The 21,126-nt window shown below is 46.1% G+C and overlaps 2 protein-coding genes across 2 annotated transcripts in view; one reads left to right on the forward strand and one right to left on the reverse strand.

Moving 5' to 3' along the window:
* Positions 1 to 21,126, forward strand: part of SLC3A1 (solute carrier family 3 member 1) — a 37,774-nt gene that overhangs the window by 168 nt on the left and 16,480 nt on the right. The window contains exons 2-5 of the mRNA XM_077749202.1: positions 1 to 279; positions 5,166 to 5,345; positions 5,494 to 5,648; positions 11,404 to 11,529. The exon at positions 1 to 279 is cut by the window's left edge and continues 8 nt beyond it. Of these exons, the coding sequence (XP_077605328.1) occupies positions 1 to 279; positions 5,166 to 5,345; positions 5,494 to 5,648; positions 11,404 to 11,529 (740 nt within the window). The remainder of the gene's footprint in view (positions 280 to 5,165; positions 5,346 to 5,493; positions 5,649 to 11,403; positions 11,530 to 21,126) is intronic.
* PREPL (prolyl endopeptidase like) overlaps positions 9,739 to 21,126 on the reverse strand; it is an 82,761-nt gene continuing 71,373 nt past the window's right edge. The window contains exon 14 of the transcript XR_013331348.1: positions 9,739 to 9,801. The gene's annotated coding sequence lies outside the window, so the exon portion shown is untranslated. The remainder of the gene's footprint in view (positions 9,802 to 21,126) is intronic.

The following is a 21,126-nucleotide window of genomic DNA, read 5'->3' on the forward strand; positions in this document are numbered from 1 at the left end:
GGCTCGGCCCCGCGGAGCCCGGCCCCACGGGCGTCAGGCCCTACGCGGGCATGCCCAAGGAGGTGCTGTTCCAGTTCTCAGGCCAGGCCCGCTACCGGCTGCCCCGGGAGGTGCTTTTCTGGCTCACCGTGGCCTCCGTGTTCGTGCTCATCGGGGCTACCATAGCCATCATCGCCGTCTCCCCGAAGTGCCTCGACTGGTGGCAGGAGGGGCCCGTGTACCAGATCTACCCGAGATCCTTCAAGGACAGTGACATGGATGGGAACGGCGACCTGAAAGGTGGGGACCGCGGCGGCATTGGGGGCGGGGCCAGGATGAACTTGGTTTATGGCCCTCAACCCTCCAAACCCTATCGTGCCCGGCTTGTGCGCTAAGCACATTCCGTTGTGACTGGTCACGCCGAGCTTCTCCTTGTTTATGATACTCGAAAAGCCATTTGGCCCAAGCCGGCAGTGCTTGGCGTGATGAAAGGCTGGCTGCCTGCTGCAGGCCTTGGAGCCCCCAGTGAGTCGTTTCATTTATTGCCCACTAAGTACATATGCTTAGTCCATCGATTCTAACTTCATCCGTGGAGCCGATTTCCTCCTCAGCTGCTTCCTGCTTCTGTGCACTTTCTAGGTGGTTATCTCAGAGGGGCAGTTTAGGATTGCTTTCCCAGTGTTGGGGGAGGGGGGGCTGGGGGGGGAATTNCATGAGTTATGTTTCTAGAAAGAAAATTAGGTGATATCTTGAAAAGGTATAGGCTGTGTCATTAAAGTTTAAATCCTGAGAAATGAAGGAAAGGGAAAAAGGGATTAGGAGAGTGCTGGGCGTTACCTGGATTGAGGATTATTGAAAATAATATCCCTATTAGTAAAGAGAAAATGAAACACAAAGTAAAACATTATTATTATTGTCTTATGAAAACTTTTAAAAATGTTTATTTTTGACAGAGAAAGAGTGTGTGCAAGGGGGGAGGGGCAGAGAGAGAGGAGACAGAATCCGAAGCCGGCTGAGTTGACAGCACAGAGCCCGAGGCGGGGCTCAAACTCACAAACCACGAGATCCTGACCTGAGCTGAAGCCGGAGTCAGATGCTTAAGTTACACCAGTAATTTCTAAGTGAGTCATGTGTAGAGCATCCTTATACTTTATTGCTTAAAACAGGACGCTTTCAAAAGTAGAATTTTTGCCAGACGTCAAGTGTAAACCGGTGCGGTCCTGGACAACATGGTGGATATGGTCACCCTAGTTCAGGGTAACAACAATAAGAAACAAAGTAATTTTTGATAATACTTAGTTTGAAAAAAATAAAATGATGTAGTAGAGTGTGGGAACTGGGGATGAGCTTAATCTAACTTTAAATGTTTATTCATTCATTTTGAGAGAGAGAGAGAGACAGAGAGAGAGAGAGAGAGAGCCTATACACAGCAGTGGAGGACCAGAGAGCGAGGGAGAGAATCCCAAGCAGGCTCCACTCTCAGCACAGAGTCCGACTCGGGGCTCGATCTCACAACTGGAAGATCATGACCTGAGCCAAAATCAAGAGTCCATTGCTTACCTGACTGAACCACCCCGGCACCCCAGAGCTTAATCTAAATTTAAAATGTTATAATAGCATCTTGAAATTTCTAACTTCCCTTAATAATTAATAAAAGACTATGTGATGGGGCATCTGGGTGGCTCAGCCCATTAGCATCCGACTCTTGGTTTAGATTCAGGCCATGATCTCACGGTTTCGTGGGTTCGAGCCCCACATGAGCCTCTGCACTGGCAGCATGGAGCCTGCTTGGGATTCTCTCTGTCTCCCTCTCTTTTTAAGATATAAAAGGCTTTTCTTTTTCATGCTTGATATCTTTTTTTGTATCTTCCTGTGTCTTCACTAATTGAAATAATGGGGTGCCTGGGTGGCTCAAGGTTTGTGAATCATCTCACTCTTGATTTCAGCTCAGGTCATGATCTCAGAACTATAGATTTGAGCCCTGCGTCCGGCTCCATGCTGACTGTGTACAGCCTGCTTGGGATTCTCTCTTCTCTCTCTGGCCCTCCCCTGCTTGAACTCTTTCTCTCAAATAAACTTAAAAGATATTTTTTAACATTTATTTTTGAGAGACAGAGAGAGACAGAATACGATCAGGGAAGCAGGAGAGCAAGGGGGAGCTACAGAATCCGAAGCAGCCTCCAGGCTCTGAGCTGTTTGTTAGCACAGAGCCCGATGCAGGGCTCGAACTCACGAACTGTGAGACCATGACCTGAGCTGAAGTTGGATGCTCAACCGACTGAGCCACCCAGAAGCCCCAAAATAAATAAACTTTAAAAAAATAAATGGGGACACCTGGGTGGTTCAGTCAGTTAAGTGTCTGACTTTGGCTCAGGTCATGCTCTCAGAATTCATAGGTTCGAGCCCTGCATTGGGCTCTGTACTGACAGCTCAGAGCCTGGAGCCTGCTTTGGATTCTGTGTCTCCCTCTCTCTCTGTTCCTCCCTGACTTGTGCTCTGTCTCTCTGTCTCTCAACAATAAATCAATGTTAACATTTTTTTTAAAAAAGTAATAAATAAAAAATTAATTGGGGGGCGCCTGGGTGGCTTAGTCGGTTAAGCGTCCGACTTTCGATTAGGTCATGATCTCGCGGTTCATGGGTTTGAGCCCCGCGTCGGGCTCTGTGCTGGCTGCCAGCTCAGAGCCTGGAGCCTGTTTCAGAGTCTGTGTCTCCCTCTCTCTCTGACCCTCCCCTGCTCACGCTGTCTCTCTCTGTCTCCTAGAAATAAATAAAATGTTAAAAAAATTTTTTTTAATTAATTGAAATATTATCTGTCCTTTGAAGTGCAATTGAAGCTCTTTCTGCATTAATCTTTTTTTTTTTCTTCAGAGAGAGAGTGAGAGAGCAAGCAGGGAAGAGGGGCGGAGGAAGAGAGGATTCTCTCTCTTCTGCTCACGATGAAGCCCAACCCAGGGCTCGATCCCAAGACCCTGGGATCATGACCTGAGCTGAAATCAAGAGTCAGATGCTCAACCTACTGAGCCACCCAGGGGTCCCTACATTAATCCTTATTGAACCTTCCAATCAGAGCATGCGCTCCCCTCCCCACAGCTCACGGGGCTTGAGGCTGTTTACAGCACCCTTGACAGCGCTTTGTAACCTGTCCTGGTGACTTCCCTTCCGACACCCCTCCTCCTGGCGTGGCCCAGCATCTGCTCCCTTTTTGTAGTCGATGCTTAGCAAAAGTGGGGTCTTGACAGAATAGTGCTGAAGTCCCTAAACCCAAAGATAAACTCTTCACTTCCTGGCCCTGTTTCTAGATACACCCCAAATCCCTGTACGCAGGCCAAGGCTCATCAGCTCCTACATTGGCCATTTCTAGGAACTTTGCCTTGAGGGCCCAGCTATTTCCTTTAATCAATAGCTATTTGTCCTTGAGGTTGAAGGGATTTGCTTGTTATTAATTGAAGGAGCCACTCCAGGTTTCAGTTTGTTTTTGGTGATTGCCTTCTGTCCCCTGGAGTGAGGGCCTGGGATCCCTTGTTTACTTTGTATCTGTCCGGCCCCTTTGTTTTACCATCCCCTTCCTTTCCTTATTCTTAAGATATCTTGTATTGTTCCAACTTAAATCAAAATCCTTTTCTTGGTTGTGAATAGTCTGTGAGGTTTCACAGACACCCATATGGGGGAACTGAGGGACAAAGGGGAGAAAAATTAAGCATCCTCTTATAGGGGAAGAGCCCCAGTGCCAAGAGTCAGGAGACTTTCTGCTTTGGTCTCAGTGACCTCCAGCCTGCTGTGGGACCTGTGACAGGCTCTGATTGTAGGAAGCCACACAGGGGTCCCACCCAAAGTTACTGGAGATCGAAGTTACTACGCTGAAGTCTCCGATCTGCAATTAGGACTTTGAACTCGCACCACACACACGAGTACACACTATCTGCTAATTGTCCCATAAGGTTCCAAGTACACGGAGTTTCACTCCTGTGTCTCTCCTCAGCCAAATCTAGAATTCTCTTCTGTATAAATTGTTGGCTTCGCCATTGTCCAAAGGATATAGAATGCGAGTCGTGTAGATAATTGTGAATTTTCTAGGAGCCACATAAAACAAGTACAAAAGAAACAGATGAGAAATTTATTTTAATAATAATTTAATTTTAGGGGCGCCTGGCTGACTCAGTCAATAGAGCATGTGACTCTTGATCTTCCGGTTGTAAATTCAAGCCCCACGTAGGGCTCAGAGGTTACTTAAAAGTAAAATCCTTAAAAAATTTTAGTTTTAATTTAGAATCCATTTTAATAAGTCATTTAAAGTATTTTGTTTAAGCCAACATATCAACATATAACCAACATACAATATTGATATTGTATTGAGATATTTTACATTGTTACATTCCTTTTTAAAACTGTTTTTAAATGTTTATTTTTGTGTGTGTGAGAGAGAGAAAGAGAGAGAGACAGAGTGTGAGCGGGGGAGAGGAAAAGAGAGGCAGACACAGAATCTGAAGCAGGCTCCAGGCTCTGAGCTGTCAATACAGAGCCTGATGCGGGGCTCGAACCCACGAATCGCAGGATCATGACCTGAGCTGTAGTTGGACATTCAACCGACTGAGCCACCCAGGCGCCCCTACATGATTACATTCCTAAGAATCCAATGTGTGTTTTGCATTTACAGCACATCTCAATAGACTGGTCTCATTGCAAGTACTCAATGGCCACACGTACAAATGGCTGTCATACTGGTCAGTGTAGCTTAAACCGTGTGTTACTCTTCTTTGTCCCTGGCACTTAGCCCAGCACCTGGCCTAGATTAGGTGCTCAAAAACCATTTGTAGAATAAACTTAAAATACTGTAGCCTTGATTTTAAAGATATTGTATTTAAATTGTATCTAATTTAAATTAATTGAATTTAAATTAAATACAATATATTTTAAAACATAATCTAAAATTATAATATAGATTTTTAATGTTACATATTTATATTAGAGATCAAAGGTTATTGCTAAGAGACCATTTGATGCTACTTGTAGAACTAGACTTTTCACTAGTTTCACTCAAATTTCACATTTCACTCAAATTCAACAGAATTCCAAGTATTTCTGTTTCAATATAAATATTTCAATTTTAGGCGTATTGGCTTTATTTTTAATCCTTCGATCAAAAAGCCACACTTTATTTTTCATGGCCTTGACTTTTTTCTTCAGGTATCCAAGAGAAACTGGACTATATCACAACTTTAAATGTAAAAACTATTTGGATTACTGCATTTTATAAGTCATCCCTTAAAGATTTCCGATACGGTGTTGAAGATTTCCGAGAAATTGATCCTATTTTTGGAACAATGAAAGATTTTGAGAATCTGGTCGCGGCCATACATGATAAAGGTAAACTGAGTCTCAGGTGTGTGTGGGGTGGGGTGGAGGGTTGAGAAAAACATTCTCCAATTGCTTACTTAAAGCATTTTTTCCTTAACTGACCCACATTTTTCTAATATAATCTCTTCCTAACATTTGAAATATTTTTACTCATTAGGTTTAAAAGTAATAATTGATTTCATACCGAACCATACGAGTGATAAACATGCCTGGTTTCAACTGAGTCGGAACCGGACAGGGAAATACACTGATTATTACATCTGGCATGACTGTACCCACAAAAATGGCATGACCATACCACCCAACAACTGGGTGAGTACCAACTTGTCTGATTTCCGAAGGGAAAATGGCCAGGTCTTTGGTGATTAAACTTATTATCTATAAAGTCCTTTTTTTTTTTNAAGTCAGACGCTCAACCGACTAAGCCACCCAGGCGCCCCTATAAAGTCCTTTTAAGGAGAAAAGTGAATGGGCATAGTTTTGGGGAAGGGGAAAATTTCCCAAATAAATAGAAACAACCTACCCAAGGGGCGCCTGAGTGGCTCAGTTGGTTAAGTGTCCGACTTCGGCTCAGCTCACGATCTCACAGTCATGAGTTCGAGCCCTGCATAGGGCTGAGCTGTCAGCACAGAGCCTAGATCCTGTTTCAGATTCCGTGTCTCCCTCTCTCTGACCCTCCCGTGTTCATGCTCACTCACTCTCTCTCTCAAAAATAAATAAAACATTAAAAAAAAATTAAAAAATAACCTACCCAACCATCGTAATCATTTGCCTTGGACTTTTTATTTCATTGTAGAACTGATGTGTTTTAGCAAGTTAAAGCCTGTACTTTCTATTAGTAGCCTCTTCCTCCCATACGTCCCATGCTGTCAGACTTAACTCCATGTCCCAGTAGGTCAGGAACTATCTTGCTATTCTCATCCCCTCTGTCTTTCTGACCATGTGACTCCCCTGTCCGATGAAACCCCAGCCCTAAACGAGCCTGGCCATCTACTCTCTTTGCCTGAACTTTGGTGTCTGAGTCTGCAGACACCTCACACATCCATTGTCCGCACCTGAATTGAGCCATCCAGTCTCGGGAACTTTACTCTCCAGGCCCTCTCTCTCCCTCAGCCAGCCTCCTTGCCATCTCCGCATCTCATCATGCTCAGCAGCAAACTCTACTTCAGAGGGAGAGCAGAAGTCATCAAAGCTGCCGGCTCCTGTACCAGCCCCCCCCCCCCCCCCACCGCCTCCCCCACCAGCCCCTACCACGGGGTCCTTGCCAGGCTTGGCCCGTTGGGTACCCTCCTCCTCCTGGTCATTGAGCAGCTTGGCCAGGAAGTTGATGTACTTCATGGCCAAGCGGAGTATCTCATTCTTGCTGAGCTTCTTGTNCCCACCTTCCTACTCACTTTTCTTATGGCAGAGGCCAGGTCTGTCTTGTCCGGGATTACCAGACTTACAAACAAAAGTCTAGCAAGCACAGTGAAATCTGAATTTGCATTGTTTCTTGGTATAAAATATCTCTTGGGAAGTACTTATATAAAAATTATGCACTGTGTATCTGAAATTCAGGTTTAATGGTATGTCTTGTGTTTTATCTGGCAACTCCACCCCCCTCCTGGGCTGGTCCCCCCACCTGCTCTTGTTTATGTCCGTCCTGCTTTCTGCAGAGCCATTTACCCTGGACTCTCTGGATCACCACTCTCTAGACCCTCCTCCTCTCTTCCTGATCCCCATAAACACTCAAAGAGGCTGGCTCCTGGGCGTCAACTTTTAGATGAACCAAGGGTACTCAAAATCAACACATATCAATGCTGACTATGTGATCTTCTCCCTGCCAACCTCTTATATCCCAGGTTTCATGAATAGTGCTCGTATGCAGCCTGATGAACAGATCGTCAGCAATCCTGGAAGTTTTAGCTCCTTAATTTTCCTTTTTCCCAATCCCACACACTTGTTAAACTTTTTTTTTTTTTAATATTTATCTATTTTTGAGAGACAGAGTGAGACAGAGCATGAGTGGGGAAGGGGCAGAGAGAGAGGGAGACACAGAATCTGAAGCAGGCCCCAAGCTCTGAGCTGTCAGCACAGAGCCTGACGTGGGGCTTGAACCCACAAACCATGAGATCATGACCTGAGCCGAAGTCGGACACTTAATCAACTGAGGCACCCAGGCGCCCCAGCCACACACTTGTTAAAATGATTATGATATTAACAAGCATTTACTAAATGCTTACTATGTGCCAGGTTCTGTGCTAAGTGTGTTATAGTCATTCCTTCATTTAATCCACCCTGCAAGCCTAGGAGTTTTAATTCCTATGTCGCAGATGAGCAGCATTAAGTACCTTGCCGTCAGTCACACAGCCAGTAACTGAAAGGGCTAATGACGGCACAGTCCGAAGATACAGTCTGCTGTATACTTCCCATACTTGCCCATACTTCCACGTGGATAATCTCTTGCCTACAGGGCCATAACAGCCTCCAGTTTCTCCAGCCTTCCATCCGTTCTCCACTGTAGCCGACATTGGTTTTTGTTTGTTTTTTTAGTATAATCGTTGATACAGGGGTACCTGGGTGGCTCAGTTAGTTAAGTGGCCAACTCTTGATTTCACCTCAGGTCATGATCACACAGTTTAGGAGTGTGAGTTCCACTTCGGGCTTCTTGCGGACAGCACAGAACCTGCTTGGGATTCTCTCTCTCTCCCTCTCTGCTCCTCCGGTACAGGCACTCTTTCTCTGTCTCTCAAAATAAATAAATAAACATAAAAAATACTTGATACATACCAAAATATATGTAATATATGATAGATGTCTGAAAATCTTGTGGCATAACCATACAATGGAATACTACTCAGCCATAAAAGGAATGAACTATTGGTAACAGGCAACATCATGGATGATTCTCAAAAGGACTATGCAGAGTGAGAGAAGCCAGCTGGAAGAGTACATATTATCCCACTTACATGAAATTCTAGAAAATGGAAACTCATCTGAAGTGACAGGAAGCTGATCAGTTGTTTAGGGATGGGAAGGAGACGGGAAGGAGTGGGAGACGGGGCCAGGAGTTCCCAAGGATGGATATAGTCACTATTTTGATCCCGGTGAGAGGTTCACAAATGTAACATATGTTGAAACTGATCAAATCATACACTTTAAATATGTGCACTTTATTGTGTTAATTTATACCCAAATAAAACTGTTAGAAAATATACGTAATATGTATGTAAGCTAGCGGAAGTAATAATATAGTGAACATCAATGAGCCCATCCCCAATTACAAACTTGAACATTACCGACACAGCTGAAACCGCCTGCGGGTTCCTTCCCGTCGCTCCCCACACCTCCTCGTAAGGAGTGACCACTACCTCTGATCTGGGGGTTTTCCCAGTCCTTGCTTTGTGTTTTTCCTATGCTGCTTAGGCTACACATTTTCAAAAGATTTGTTATTTAGTTTCTTCTGTGTTTGGACTCTTATGATAAATGTCCTGTTGCATGTAAATCTCCTGTAACTAGCTTTTTCACTGTTTTTATATGCATCTGTGTAGATTCCGGTAGCTGTGGTTTATACATTTTCTTTCTTTTAATGTTTATTTTTGAGAGAGAGAGTGGGCAGGGGAGGGGAAGAGAGAGAGAGGGAGACAGAGGATCAGGAGCAGGCTCTGTACTGTCAGTGGAAAAAGCCTGATGCACGGCCTGAACTCACAAACTCCGGTCCTGAGCCAAAGAAATGAGCCAACAGGCCCTATACATTTTCATTGCTATGTAATATTCCACTGTGTAAATATTCCAGGATTTACTTATCCACTCTTCCACTGATGGGCAGTTGGACTGTTTCCAGGGGGTTATTTTATTTATTTGTTTGTTTGTTTGTTTATTATTTATTTATTTTCACTATTACTAACGATGCCATGGTAACATTCTCATTAATCTTTCCCGGAGTGCACGTACAAGAGCGTCTTAAAGGCGGCAGCTACCACTTAGCTCCACCCACTCGTTGCCATGGCAGTGTGGACCCAGTTTGACCAGGTCTTCCAATTAAAAAGATTTATGCAAAATCCTCAGTTTGTAAATGTGGCCCGGATGTTTTCTTTAGCCTGAAATGAACAAAAGTCCAAGCTAGAGCCCTGAAGAACCGTCTCATTGAAGGAACCACGCTGACTTAAAAGCAGCAGCGAGAGATGTCGTCAAGTCCGCCAGGAATCTGGAGTCACAGATGTGAGCATTCCTAGAAAGAGGAAATCAGTGCCAGTGTCCAACGCTTGAAGTTGCTAGAATTCTTTTATTTCTGAGGGCCAGAAGGGTTTTGATTTTCATTATTTTATTCTTTTAGAAGGGTTTTTAAGTGAATGTCTCTACTGATTTTCTGAGGATACAGTTTAAATATCCACTCTACGTGGCTTCAAACGCCAAGAGCAATGGAATGTATCTTTCTCCCCAGTTGACCATCATTTGCATTTCTTCACGAACAGGAGTCCGGAGCCTGGATAGAAGGTTCAAGAAATATGTTAGAAATATTTGCTCTTTAGGTTCTTTCTGGGACTCGACAGCTCCTCTCCCACCGCCCCCGCCCCTTCCCCCAGGCCCACGCATCACTGCCACCCACCTGCGCCCTCACCACCAAACTACACAGCACACCAGCTGCCGTGGGGCCCCGAGGCCCAAGTGGGGAGCAGTTTCCTTTGGTCTCAGTTTCCAGTGACCCTTCACCCATGCGCAGACTTGCCCTTCCAGACAAAGCTGACTTCCCACCTCACCGCACCCTGGCCCTGCTGTGTCCCCACTCTCAGTGGTGGGGACATTGCTGACTGGGCTCTTGGTTTGGGGGGTCCCTTCTGCTTCCCCACTCTTCCCTCTGGCTTCCCACTAAGGGGCCTGGGAGGGCTCCACTGGCCTTAAAAGGGGCCCAAGCCCCATCTCATTCTGATCTGCACCACTCCATAGCACTGGCCACAGCAGGGGCCGGTGGGGAGGGGCGCTCAGCTCCCAGATGCCCCCAGCCAACCTGTGTCTCAGCAGGTGTGGCTCACACCCACTTTTCTTCCTTCCCACCTTGCTTGCCCCTTACTCAATCAAGGCCAGACAGTCCCATTTGGGGCACAGGAGGGATCTGAGCCCCCAGCCTTTCTAAGTGGGCTGGAATCTATTGCAGTGAGGGAAATGCCGTCCACCTGTTATCCAGGAGGCCCTGATAACCCAGGAGGCCTCAGTTTCCCTGAGGCAACCACCTCGGGTGGGCTGGAGCCACTGTCCCACCCCATCCGCTCCCACCCTAGGGCCTCAGTTTCCCCTTTCCTCACAAGGGACTAATAACAAGAAACTAGCCTTGCTCACTCCTACCCTTCTCCTCCTCCCCACCCCCCAAAGTTCTGGCTCCATCTTTCCTCTGTTCACAAACTACCCCTAGACAGGATGGTGTTTTGTCCCTTTTCCGTTCTTAGACACCTGTCATTGCTCCCATGACCACCAAATGCTCGTCCTCATTGCTTTCTCCTGTTCTGTCCTCATCCCTCTTCTCCAAGATGCTCTTAGGGGAAGTGGCCTGGGGCAGAGCAGGCTGGGTTACCCACCACCCCAGTCCCAGGGAAAGTGTGGCCCTGCCCCTGGGATGCTGAGGCAGAGCGAGGTGGGGAGAACCTGTATTAACCTTTGAGGGTGTAGGGGCCGCCTTCTCCCCCTGTTCTGCCGGGGAGGAGGTAGCCATTATTTGTCCCAGCCCGCCCCTACCCCCCAATCTGGTTTCCTATTTGTAGTTACTTGAATTAAAACAATATCCTCTTCTGGAAAAAAAAAAAAAGTCTGCTCCTTAAATTGGCCTCGCTCTGCATTTGAGAACACTGATTTGCTATTGCGGTTGTTATGAACAGCTTCTGCTGTACAAATATACCCCAACCACATCTGTGTGGCATTCAGCCAGTGGGTGACATTTTAAAGGACGAATTTATCCCGTGCTCTCCCTAGAAGGAAAATCCTGAGGATCTGTACCCTCAGCCTGTACCGGACCAGGGACGGCAACGGTCATTTCTTTGTGGGCAGTGCCATTACATGGATGCTAATAAGTGACCTGCTGTTTTCTGTTTGCTAGTTAAGTGTGTACGGAAACTCCAGCTGGCACTTTGATGAAGTACGAAACCAATGTTACTTTCACCAGTTTATGAAGGAACAACCGGATTTAAATTTCCACAATCCTGACGTTCAAGAGGAAATAAAAGTGAGTATAGATACCCACCCAGACTTCTCCATTGCACGGGTGCTTAAGTGGATACTCGATACACTACGTGTTGAACAGTGATTGTTCAGGCAAAACCAAGTAATATAATTAAACTTTGGGATTATGGAGTCTGATGCAAATATTAGACCCTCAGACATGCTCTTCCTTCCTTCCTTCCTTCCTTCCTTCCTTCCTTCCTTCCTTCCTTCCTTCCAGACAGAACAAGGGATGGAGGAGGGAGGCAGAAATACCTAGTTATGTAGCCCTGAGGTACCCCTCTGCCTGTGGCGATGAACGGATGCAGTGAGGTGCGCCAGAGTGTGGGCTCTGGGGTCTGAACCTGCGTCTGGACCCAACCCCACTTCTGCTACTGTGGGCTTCTGAGTGGAATATGGGGCTTCTGTGTCTCCGACCCCTCCTCTCTGAAACACGGGTGAAGGCAGTATCATGGGCTGTCTGCAACATGACGGCAGGTGACCCATGCACGGCCTTCTGTATCCAGGTCCTGTTCTAAGCACTGCGAATGCAGCAGCGAATAAAGCCTGCTCTTGAGGCATTGCTTGCAAACCAAGGGGAGGGCAGACAGTAACCAGCTAAATATGGAACATGCCAGACAGTCCCTGAAGGTAAGGGACATCAGAGTGCCAGGCACAAGTTGGTTTGGAGCCATCCCTGTGTTGAGGCTCTGTGTGGACAAAGACCCGACGTTGGAAAGGGAGCCCTGTGGGTATTTGGGTGAAGAGGATTCCAGGCAGGAGGAAGAGCCGGGGTATAGATCTCGAGGTGAGAGGCTGGTGCATTGTCACCAGAGACAGCAAATAGAAATGCAAGATACCAGTTAAATGTCAGTGTCACATAAACAACAACTGTTGGTATATATTATGGTATCCGGGACTACTAACACACTACTCCTCGTGCATCTGAAATACAAACTTCGCTGGGTGTCCTGTATTTTCTCTGGCAAGCCTACCCGTGTGCTGGAGTGACATGCGGGGAGTCTGGCTGAGATCCAAAAAGTGGAGGGGGGAGGGCCATGAATGTTGCTGTCAGGGATCCACACCGAGTCTGCAGCCCCTCACAGGAGACTCCCTGTCCGCGCCCACCGCATGGTGGTGGCTCCAGTACCCAACATGATAAACGTTAGCCGTGCTGCTGCTGCTGCCGTGGCTGTCGTGGGCAGGAATTTAGGTTAGTGGGGTAGAGCTCTGGGGTAGGTAGGTGGGGAGGGGGCCTGAACAGGCAAGAGAGCTGTGGGGCTCTTTCTACAGCTCACCAGGTCAGCTGAGGGATGAGGATGCAAGGTGCCACTTGGAGTCACTAAGGGTGCCCACCACCCTTAAATTTGTTCTTGTTTTGTGTTTATTTTTAAAAAATGTTTATTTTTGAAAGAGAGGAGGGAGAGGCAGAGAGAGAGGGAGACAGAGGATCTGAATCGGGCTCCGCGCTGATAGCAGTAAGTCCGATGCAGGGTTCGAACTTAGAAACTGTGAGATCATAACCTGAGCAGAAGCCAGATGCTCAGCCAGCTGAGCCACCCAGGTGCCCCTCTTGTTTTGTTTTTAAATAGTACCTCTATTGAGATATAATGCACATAAACATAAAATTCACCCCTTTAAGGGTATAGTTCAGTGGTTTTAGTAGCTTCACAGGGTCGTACAACTGTCATCACTGATGTGACGTTAGCTTCACCCCCACGACAAGCCCCATATCCGTTAGCAGACGCTCTCCATGCCTCCCTCGCTTCCATTGCTGGCAACTGCTAATCTACTTTCTGTCTCCATGGATATGTCTGTTCTAGACATTTCATATAAGCGAAATCATACAATATCTATGTATATGTCTGTGATATGTATCTATATATAATAATTTGAGAAACTGCCCAAATGTTTTCCAAATAAAACGCACCATTTTCTGTCCCCGTAGCAATGTTATGAGGGTTCCGATTTCCCCATGTCCTTGTCAGTACTTGTTACCTGTATTTTTTTTTTAATTTTTTAATGTTTTTTATTTATTTCTGAGAGAGAGAGAAGCAGCGTGAGCAGGGGAGGGTCAGAGAGAGAGGGAGATACAGAATCCGAAGCAGGCTCCAGGCTCTGAGCTGTCAGCACAGAGCCCGATGTGGGGCTTAAACCCACGAACCATGAGATCACGACCTGAGCCGAAGTCGGGCGCTTACCGACTGAGCCACCCAGGCACCCCCCCTTTGCCCATTTAAAAATTGTGTTCTCTCTCTATGGTTGGTTTTAAGAATTCTTTTTCAAGTTTATTTACTTTGAAAGAGAGAGAGTGTGAGCGGGGGAAGGACAGAGAGACAGGGGAAACAGAATCCCAAGCAAGCTCCTCACTTGCCGGCACAGAGCCCCACATGGGGCTCAAACCCACAAAACCATGAGATCATGATCTGAGCCGAAGTCAGATGCTCCATGGACTGAGCCACCCAGGTGCCTTGGTTGTAAAAAGTTTTTATAGGGGTGCCTGCGTGGCTCAGTTGGTTAAGTGTCCGACTCTTGATTTTGGCTGCGTGTGCTCTCTCTCTCTCAAAATAAATAAATAAACTTTACAAAAGAATTTATAGGGGAACCTGGGTGGCTCAGTCGGTTAAATGCCCAGCTTCAGCTCAGGTCATGATCTCACCGTTCATGAGTTTGAGCCCTGTGTTGTGCTCTGCGCTGACACTCAGAGCCTGGAGCCTGCTTCAGATTCTGTGTCTCCCTCTCTCTGCCCCCGCCCCCCTTGCGTTCTGTCTCTCTCAAAAATAAAGAAACATAAAAAAAAAAAAAAAGAATTACACACACACACACACACACACACACACACACACACACACACATATGGGATGCATGATTTGCAATTTTCTCCCATTCTATGGGTTGTCTTCTTGCTTTCTTGATGGAGTCCTTTGAAGCACAAGTTTTAAACTGTCTGATTTATCTAGTTTTTTTCCTTTTGTTGTTTGTACTTTAGTGTCATTTAAAAACCATTGCCTACCCCAAGGTCATGAAGATTTTTTTATGTTTTCTCCTAGTTTTATTGTTGTAGCTCTTACATTTTAGGTGTCTGATCCACTTTTAAATTATTTTTTAGGTATGGTGTGAGGGGGTCCAACTTAATTATTTGGCATGTGGCTATCCAGTTATTCCCACAGCAGGTGTTTAAAAAAAAAGGTTATTATTTCCCCACTGAACTGTTTGGGAACCCTTTTGAAAATCAGCTGGCCATATATGTCAGGATTTCTTTCTTTTTTTTTTTTAAATTTTTTTTATGTTTTATTTATTTCTAGGAGAGAGAGAGAGAGACAGCGTGAACAGGGGAGGGTCAGAGAGAGGGAGTCACAGACTGAAACAGGCTCCAGGCTCTGAGCTGGCAGTCAGCACAGAGCCCGACGCGGGGCTCGAACCCACGAACCGCGAGATCATGACCTAAGCGAAAGTCGGACGCTTAACCGACTAAGCCACCCAGGCGCCCCTGTCAGGATTTATTTCTAGACTCAGTTCTTCTCTGTTCATCTGTAGGTCTGTTCTTGTGCCAATACCGCAGTGTCTGGATTAGTGTGGCTTTATGGGAAGTTTCAAAACTGGGAAGTGTGAGTCCTACAACTTTGTTCTTCTCTTTCAAGATTGTTTGGCCATTTTGGATCCTTGTATTTCTTTTTTTCTTTTGGTGACCAAGTATTATTATTTATTGAAGTATAGTTGACATATAATGTTATATTAGTTTCAAGAGTACAACATAGTGATTTGACAATTCTGGACATTACTCAGCGCTCCCCACGGTAAGTGCAGTTACCATTAGTCACCATACAACGTAATTAGAATATTATTGACTCTATTCCCATCGCTGTGCTTTTCATCTCTGTGACTTGTTCTATAACTGAACATTTGTACTTCTCAATCTCCTTTATTTCTTTTGTCCATCTCCCCATCCACCTCCCCACTGGCAACCACCAGTTTGTTCTATTTATTTATTTTTTATTTATTTTTAATGTTTTATTTATTTTTGAGACAGAGAGAGACAGAGCATGAGAGGGGGAGGAGTAGAGAGAGAGGGAGACACAGAATCTGAAACAGGCTCCAGGCTCTGAGCTGTCAGAGCCCGATGCAGGGCTTGAACCCACGAATGTGAGATCACGACCTGAGCCGAAGTTGGAGGCTTAACCGACTGAGCCACCCAGGTGCCCCTGTTCTCTGTATTTAAGTCTGTTGTTGTTGTTTTGTTTTTTAGATTCCATATATAAGTGAAATCATATGGTATTTGTCTTTCTCTGTCTGACTTATTTCACTTAGCCCAATGCCCTCTGGGTCCATCCATACCGGTGTAAATGGCCAGATCTCATTCTTTTATGACTAATATTCGTGTGTGTGTGTGTGTGTGTGTGTGTGTGTCCTCACCACATCTTCTTTACCCATTCGTCTATGGATGGACACTTGGGCTGCTTCCATAGCTTGGCTGTTGTAAATAATGCTGCAATAAACATAGAAGTGCATGTATCTTTCTGAGTTAGTACTTCTGTTTTCTTTGGGTAAATATCCAGTAGTGGAGTTACTGGATCATATTCTTTCCTTATGAGTTTGAGAACCAGCGTGTCAATTTCTGCTATGCAGCCTGCTCCTGGGACTTGAATAGGGGCTGTATTGAATCTGGGCATCAGTGTGGGGGAGTATCGCCATGTTAACAATAGTAAGTCTTCTGATCCAGGAGCACACGATGTCTTTCTGAGTGTTTAGGTCTGTAGTTTCTTTCAACATTGTTTTGTAGTTTTCAGTGTGTAAGTCTGGCGTTTCTTTTGTTAAATATATTCCTGTAGACTCCTTAGTTCTAAGGCTGTTTTCACTACATATGTTTAATGTTTCCTAGGATTTAGATGAATTGCTTTGGGATCTGTTCCAGAAGTAGGCCCCTTGTCAGGGCAGCCTCGTCTCTTTGGGGTTGGGGAAAGAGGGATGGAGCAGGGTGGTAGACATAGCTCCTAACTAGGGTTAGTCTTAACCTTCCTTGCTGGAACGTGGACTCTCTCTTCTTCACCAAAGATCATTTGCACACCCCCACCTGTACCCATNACCTGGATCATCTCATATAATGCTCTGAGCAAGCCTTATTTAGGAGATTGCAGGATGATTTTACAGAGAAGGAAACTGAGGGTGAAAGAGGTGACGTCACCTACCTGGGGAGTGACAGGGCAAGAGTCACACCCAGAGTCCATGCTCGTACCCGCAACTCCACTTCTGACTTGAGGCACGCCTGTTTCTGTCTCTGTGCTTCACTTTTCCTACAGTTTTTCAAGGGGTTTCAGTTGGAAATTCATAAATGTGGTGTGGCACCTGGGTGGCTCAGTTGGTTGGGTGTCTGAGTTCGGCTTGGGTCATGATCTCATGGTTCGTGGGGTTCAAGTCCCATATCAGGCTCTGTGTTGACAGCTCGGAGCCTGGAGCCTGCCTCAGATTCTGTGTCTCCCTTTCTTTCTGCCCCTCCCCTGCTTGCATTCTGTTTGTCTGTCTGTCCCTGCCTGTCTAAAATAAATAAACATTAAAAAAAGAAAAAGGGGCACCTAGGTAGCTCAGTCGGTTGAGTGTCCGACTTCAGCTCAGGTCATGATCTCACAGCTCCTTGGTTTGAGCCCCGCGTTGGGCTCTGTGCTGACAGCTCAGAGCCTGGAGCCTGCTTTAGATTCTGTGTCTCCCTCTCTCTCTGCCCCTCCCCTGCTTGCACTCTGTCTCTGTCTCTCAAAAATAAACATTAAAATTTTAAAAAATGAATAAATTAAAAAAATTAAAAATTTAAAAAAGAAAAAAAGATTCATAAATGTGAATATAATCCAGTTGGTTTATCAGGCAGTGGATTTCTCCAGGCTCCTTGTGGCAATAGTGATGGATTGTCTGGAGATGTTTAGACAAGTGTGATAAATTTTGTCCAAAGGTGCCAGCCAATACATTAATTATTTCTGGACTGTTCCAGCTGTTCCCTTTCAGGCATCCAAGTAGTGGAGTGTGTGAACAAGAGCCTTATTTTATTTTATTAAAAACAATTTTTTTTAACATTTTTTTTATTTCTGGGAGAGAGAGAGACAGCGTGAGCAGGGGAGGGTCAGAGAGAGGGGGAGACACAGAATCCGAAGCAGGCTCCAGGCTCTGAGCTAGCTGTCCGCACAGAGCCTGACGTGGGGCTCGAACCCACGAACTGTGAGATCATGACCTGAGCCAAAGTTGGACGCTCAATCGACTGAGCCACCCAGGCGCCTCAACAAGAGCCTTATTTACTCATCTCAACAGAATGAGATTCCCCTTGGGATGAATCGTTACTGCCTCCAGTTGAAGATTAGGCTTTTTTGTAAGGCTGGTATAGGAGATTTACTTCTAGAACTAAATAAGAAAGGTCGAGAAGCTGTAAGGAAAGGCTCTTTCCTGCTGGAAAGGGACTTTTCGCATGAAGGGGACTGGCACCCTCCAAGCCCCCCAGCAGCACTAATCTCTGCAGTAAAGCTAAGCAGGTTAATTATTTCAACCCAGAGAGTTTGTGGTGGGGAGGTATTTGGAATGACTCCTGCTTGCATACCAGCTCGCACTCATGGAGACTTCATGCTCCTGGCTCCCATCAGATTTCAGCTTATCTACACAGTGGGAGGCACGCAGGGGACACACAGCACAGAGCACCCTCCTCTCTCTCTACTCCCTCTTAGACTGGCCTTCAGGGGACTTGACTCTGCCCTGAACCTCTCAGGGCTTGAGTGTGTTTACCTCGTGAAGTATAGAAGCCTTCTTGGGAGAAGGTGGAGTCACATTTGTATGGTATTTTGTACTTTTCCGATCACTTTGGGTTTTATGCGCTCCCAAATCTCTTCTTTGCCAAATGAGGGAGCAGAGAGCTGGGTTAGCAGCAGAGCAGGGAAGAGACTCCACACAGCCTGGCCCTCAGAACGGTGTCGGCACTGAACCCGCCACGTGGAAACGTTGAACGCCGGAGTGTGGGGTCCTGCGGAGTTAGCGTGTTCATGGCAGCTGGGGACAGGGAGCCCAGTCCCCCAACCCCCCTCCTCCACATTGGCAGCTCAATTAAAAATAAAATGTACTCACTGCCTGCTTAACAAACCAGCTCTGTGCTTGATGATAGTAACTGTGCCTTTTATCGCACCTCCTATATGCCAGGCACTTTATTATAAATCCTTAGGTCATTTACCAGGACATACGATGCACTGACCACATGCCAGGGATATGATGGTTGGTAAGCTAGACACGTTGTAGCTGTCTTGGGGCTTAGATCCCGAAGCGGGAGGCAGACAGCACAACAGGCAATTGCAATAAAATGCACCGAGTCTGTGATCATAGGAGGTAGGAGCTTAGGGGACAGGCGGCTACCTTGGACGCAAGCAAGAGGGAGCAGAGAAAGCTTTCAGAGGATGCAGTGATACCTAATGGATGAGGAAGGCCGAGCCACGTGGAGGGGCCCGGGTGGGAGGGTTTAAGCAGAGGGAAGGCGTGGCTCAGGGCCCACTGGAGGGGCTCGGAGTTGTCCAGTGTGGCGAGACNNNNGAGGCGAGGCTGCGGTATGGATTTGAGTTTACAGGTCTTAGGGAAGTTGTTTTCCGTTTGCATTTGGGAAGTCAGTGACTGCGGAGAAGGAGTGCGAGTGGGGCAGGTTTGGAGGCAGAGGGGCCAGGGCAGAGGGTGGGGCATCAGGAAAGGAATACTGGGGGCTTTGGAGCATGAGGCGGCGTGGGGTTGCAGGGGTGTCATCAGGTTAGAGAGGAGTCTGGTGTGACGCTCAGATTTCGGATTTGAATGCAGACTGGCAGTGGTGCTCTTTCCCGAGATGGGAGACAAAAGGTGAGGAGGGGGCATGTCTTAATCACGGACAGTATGACATCTGAGATGTCGAAGTATTCAATGGAGACCTGGATATAGGGACACGGAGCTTGGGGGGACATGTCTGGCTTAGAGGCAAAACTCTGGGATCTGTGGACATGCGGACAAGGCCTACAGGGGTCGGGCAGGTAATGTCAGTGAGAGCGCCAGGCTGGCAAGATGAACAACGGGCTCCCTTGCAACTTAGCTGGAGTTGATTGTTGGCATGTGGCAGTAAGGGCCAGGAGTTGGCAGATCTTCGTATCCAAAAATAAATAAATAAATAAATAAATAAATAATAAAGCAAGCAAGCAAGCAAATGGGTGCCAAAGGGTTCCAATTCTGGTGCCACCACGTACTAACTCTGTGACCACGATCAAGCTACTTCCTCTCCCCTGGCCTCAGTTTCCTCGTTGGTAAAACAGGAACAATAAAGGCACATACTTTATAGAGGCGATTGGGGATTAAGTGGTTTAACTGTAAGGCATTTAGGACAGGATGTTCCTTGTTATTTAAATACTTGTTAAATAACTGATAAATGGGTAGATAAGTGAGTAAATACAATGTTGTGAAATGAAACAAACAGAGAGTGTAAGAGCCCCCAAAGTGCTAATATTTAAAGGACTGTGGAGTGGGGGGGGGGTGCACGTATTCGGGAGCTAAGGGATGGGAGTATTTCGTATTTCTAGAAGTCGAGTTTAGTCAACAGGGTCAAACATGGTGGAGAGATCAGGTAATACAAAGACCCAAGTGTGAATTGACTCTAGCAGCAATACCTTATTTGGTCTCCACAGAACCTCTGCCAGGTGGGTATAATTTTATGATTGAGGAAACCAAGGTCAGCGAGGTCATGCAGATGCCCTAACGCACAAGGCTGGGTGGGAAGTGGGGAGATGGGATGGTACCCGGATGGGTCAGACCCTGAGCCCATGATCCTTCCTCTCTGCCCTGCTCCTGGAGGAGTTAGCCGTTTTACCAAGATTTCTGAACAAGAGTAGGGTCAATTTTCTTCCCTTTGCCTAAAAGCAGAGAATATAGTTTTCTCTCTGTACGTCCAAAATATTCTGTATAATCTCATTTCTCTTTGAGACGGACTGAACCTGGGGTTTATTTCACTTTCAAGATGATGTCTTGCAGATCGTCACCTCTAAGAGCAGAGTTTTTTTGTTTTTGGTTTTTTTTATTTCTCAGACTAAGCCTTTTAGGTAAATAGGCCCAGTAACTTTAGTCATCTCAAAAGAAAAGTTGTGCCTCAAGTTTTCGTGAATCTGGATATGATACTAGTAATGTTGAATCGGTGTCTTTTTTACTCAGGGCAGTAAGGAGAAAAGAATGAAAAGGTGCCTGGTAGAAAAACCAGGACTCTGTGATGTCATGGGAGTTATACAGGAATCGGGGACACAATGTACTGTCCCCAGAGTCCCATGGCGCCTCCGTGGGTCACCCAGACCTGCCAGAACTAGGCTCTGTGCCCATTTCTGCAGCCGGCACCCTGGGAGGGCGTAAATGGAGTAAAGAGAGGGTTAATGATTAAAATCTGGAGCTCCCCTTTCTCACCTAGTTGGGAGAATAAGTAGCACAAATATTTTTCAAGAGCACAGTTTGGATTATCGGAGTGAAAACCACAGCATTTTTACAATGACTCAAAAATAACCATCCAGCTTTTGCCGTTCTGTCTCTTCAAACAATCATAGTAGCTCTGGCTGGACTGAAGTGAAAACACTGTGAGGGCCAGACACCTTTGCCAGGGTACACATTTCTC

This window comes from Crocuta crocuta, unplaced genomic scaffold (assembly GCF_008692635.1).
Source record: "Crocuta crocuta isolate KB4526 unplaced genomic scaffold, BGI_CrCroc_1.0 scaffold118, whole genome shotgun sequence".
NCBI classification, from domain to species: Eukaryota; Metazoa; Chordata; class Mammalia; order Carnivora; family Hyaenidae; genus Crocuta; species Crocuta crocuta.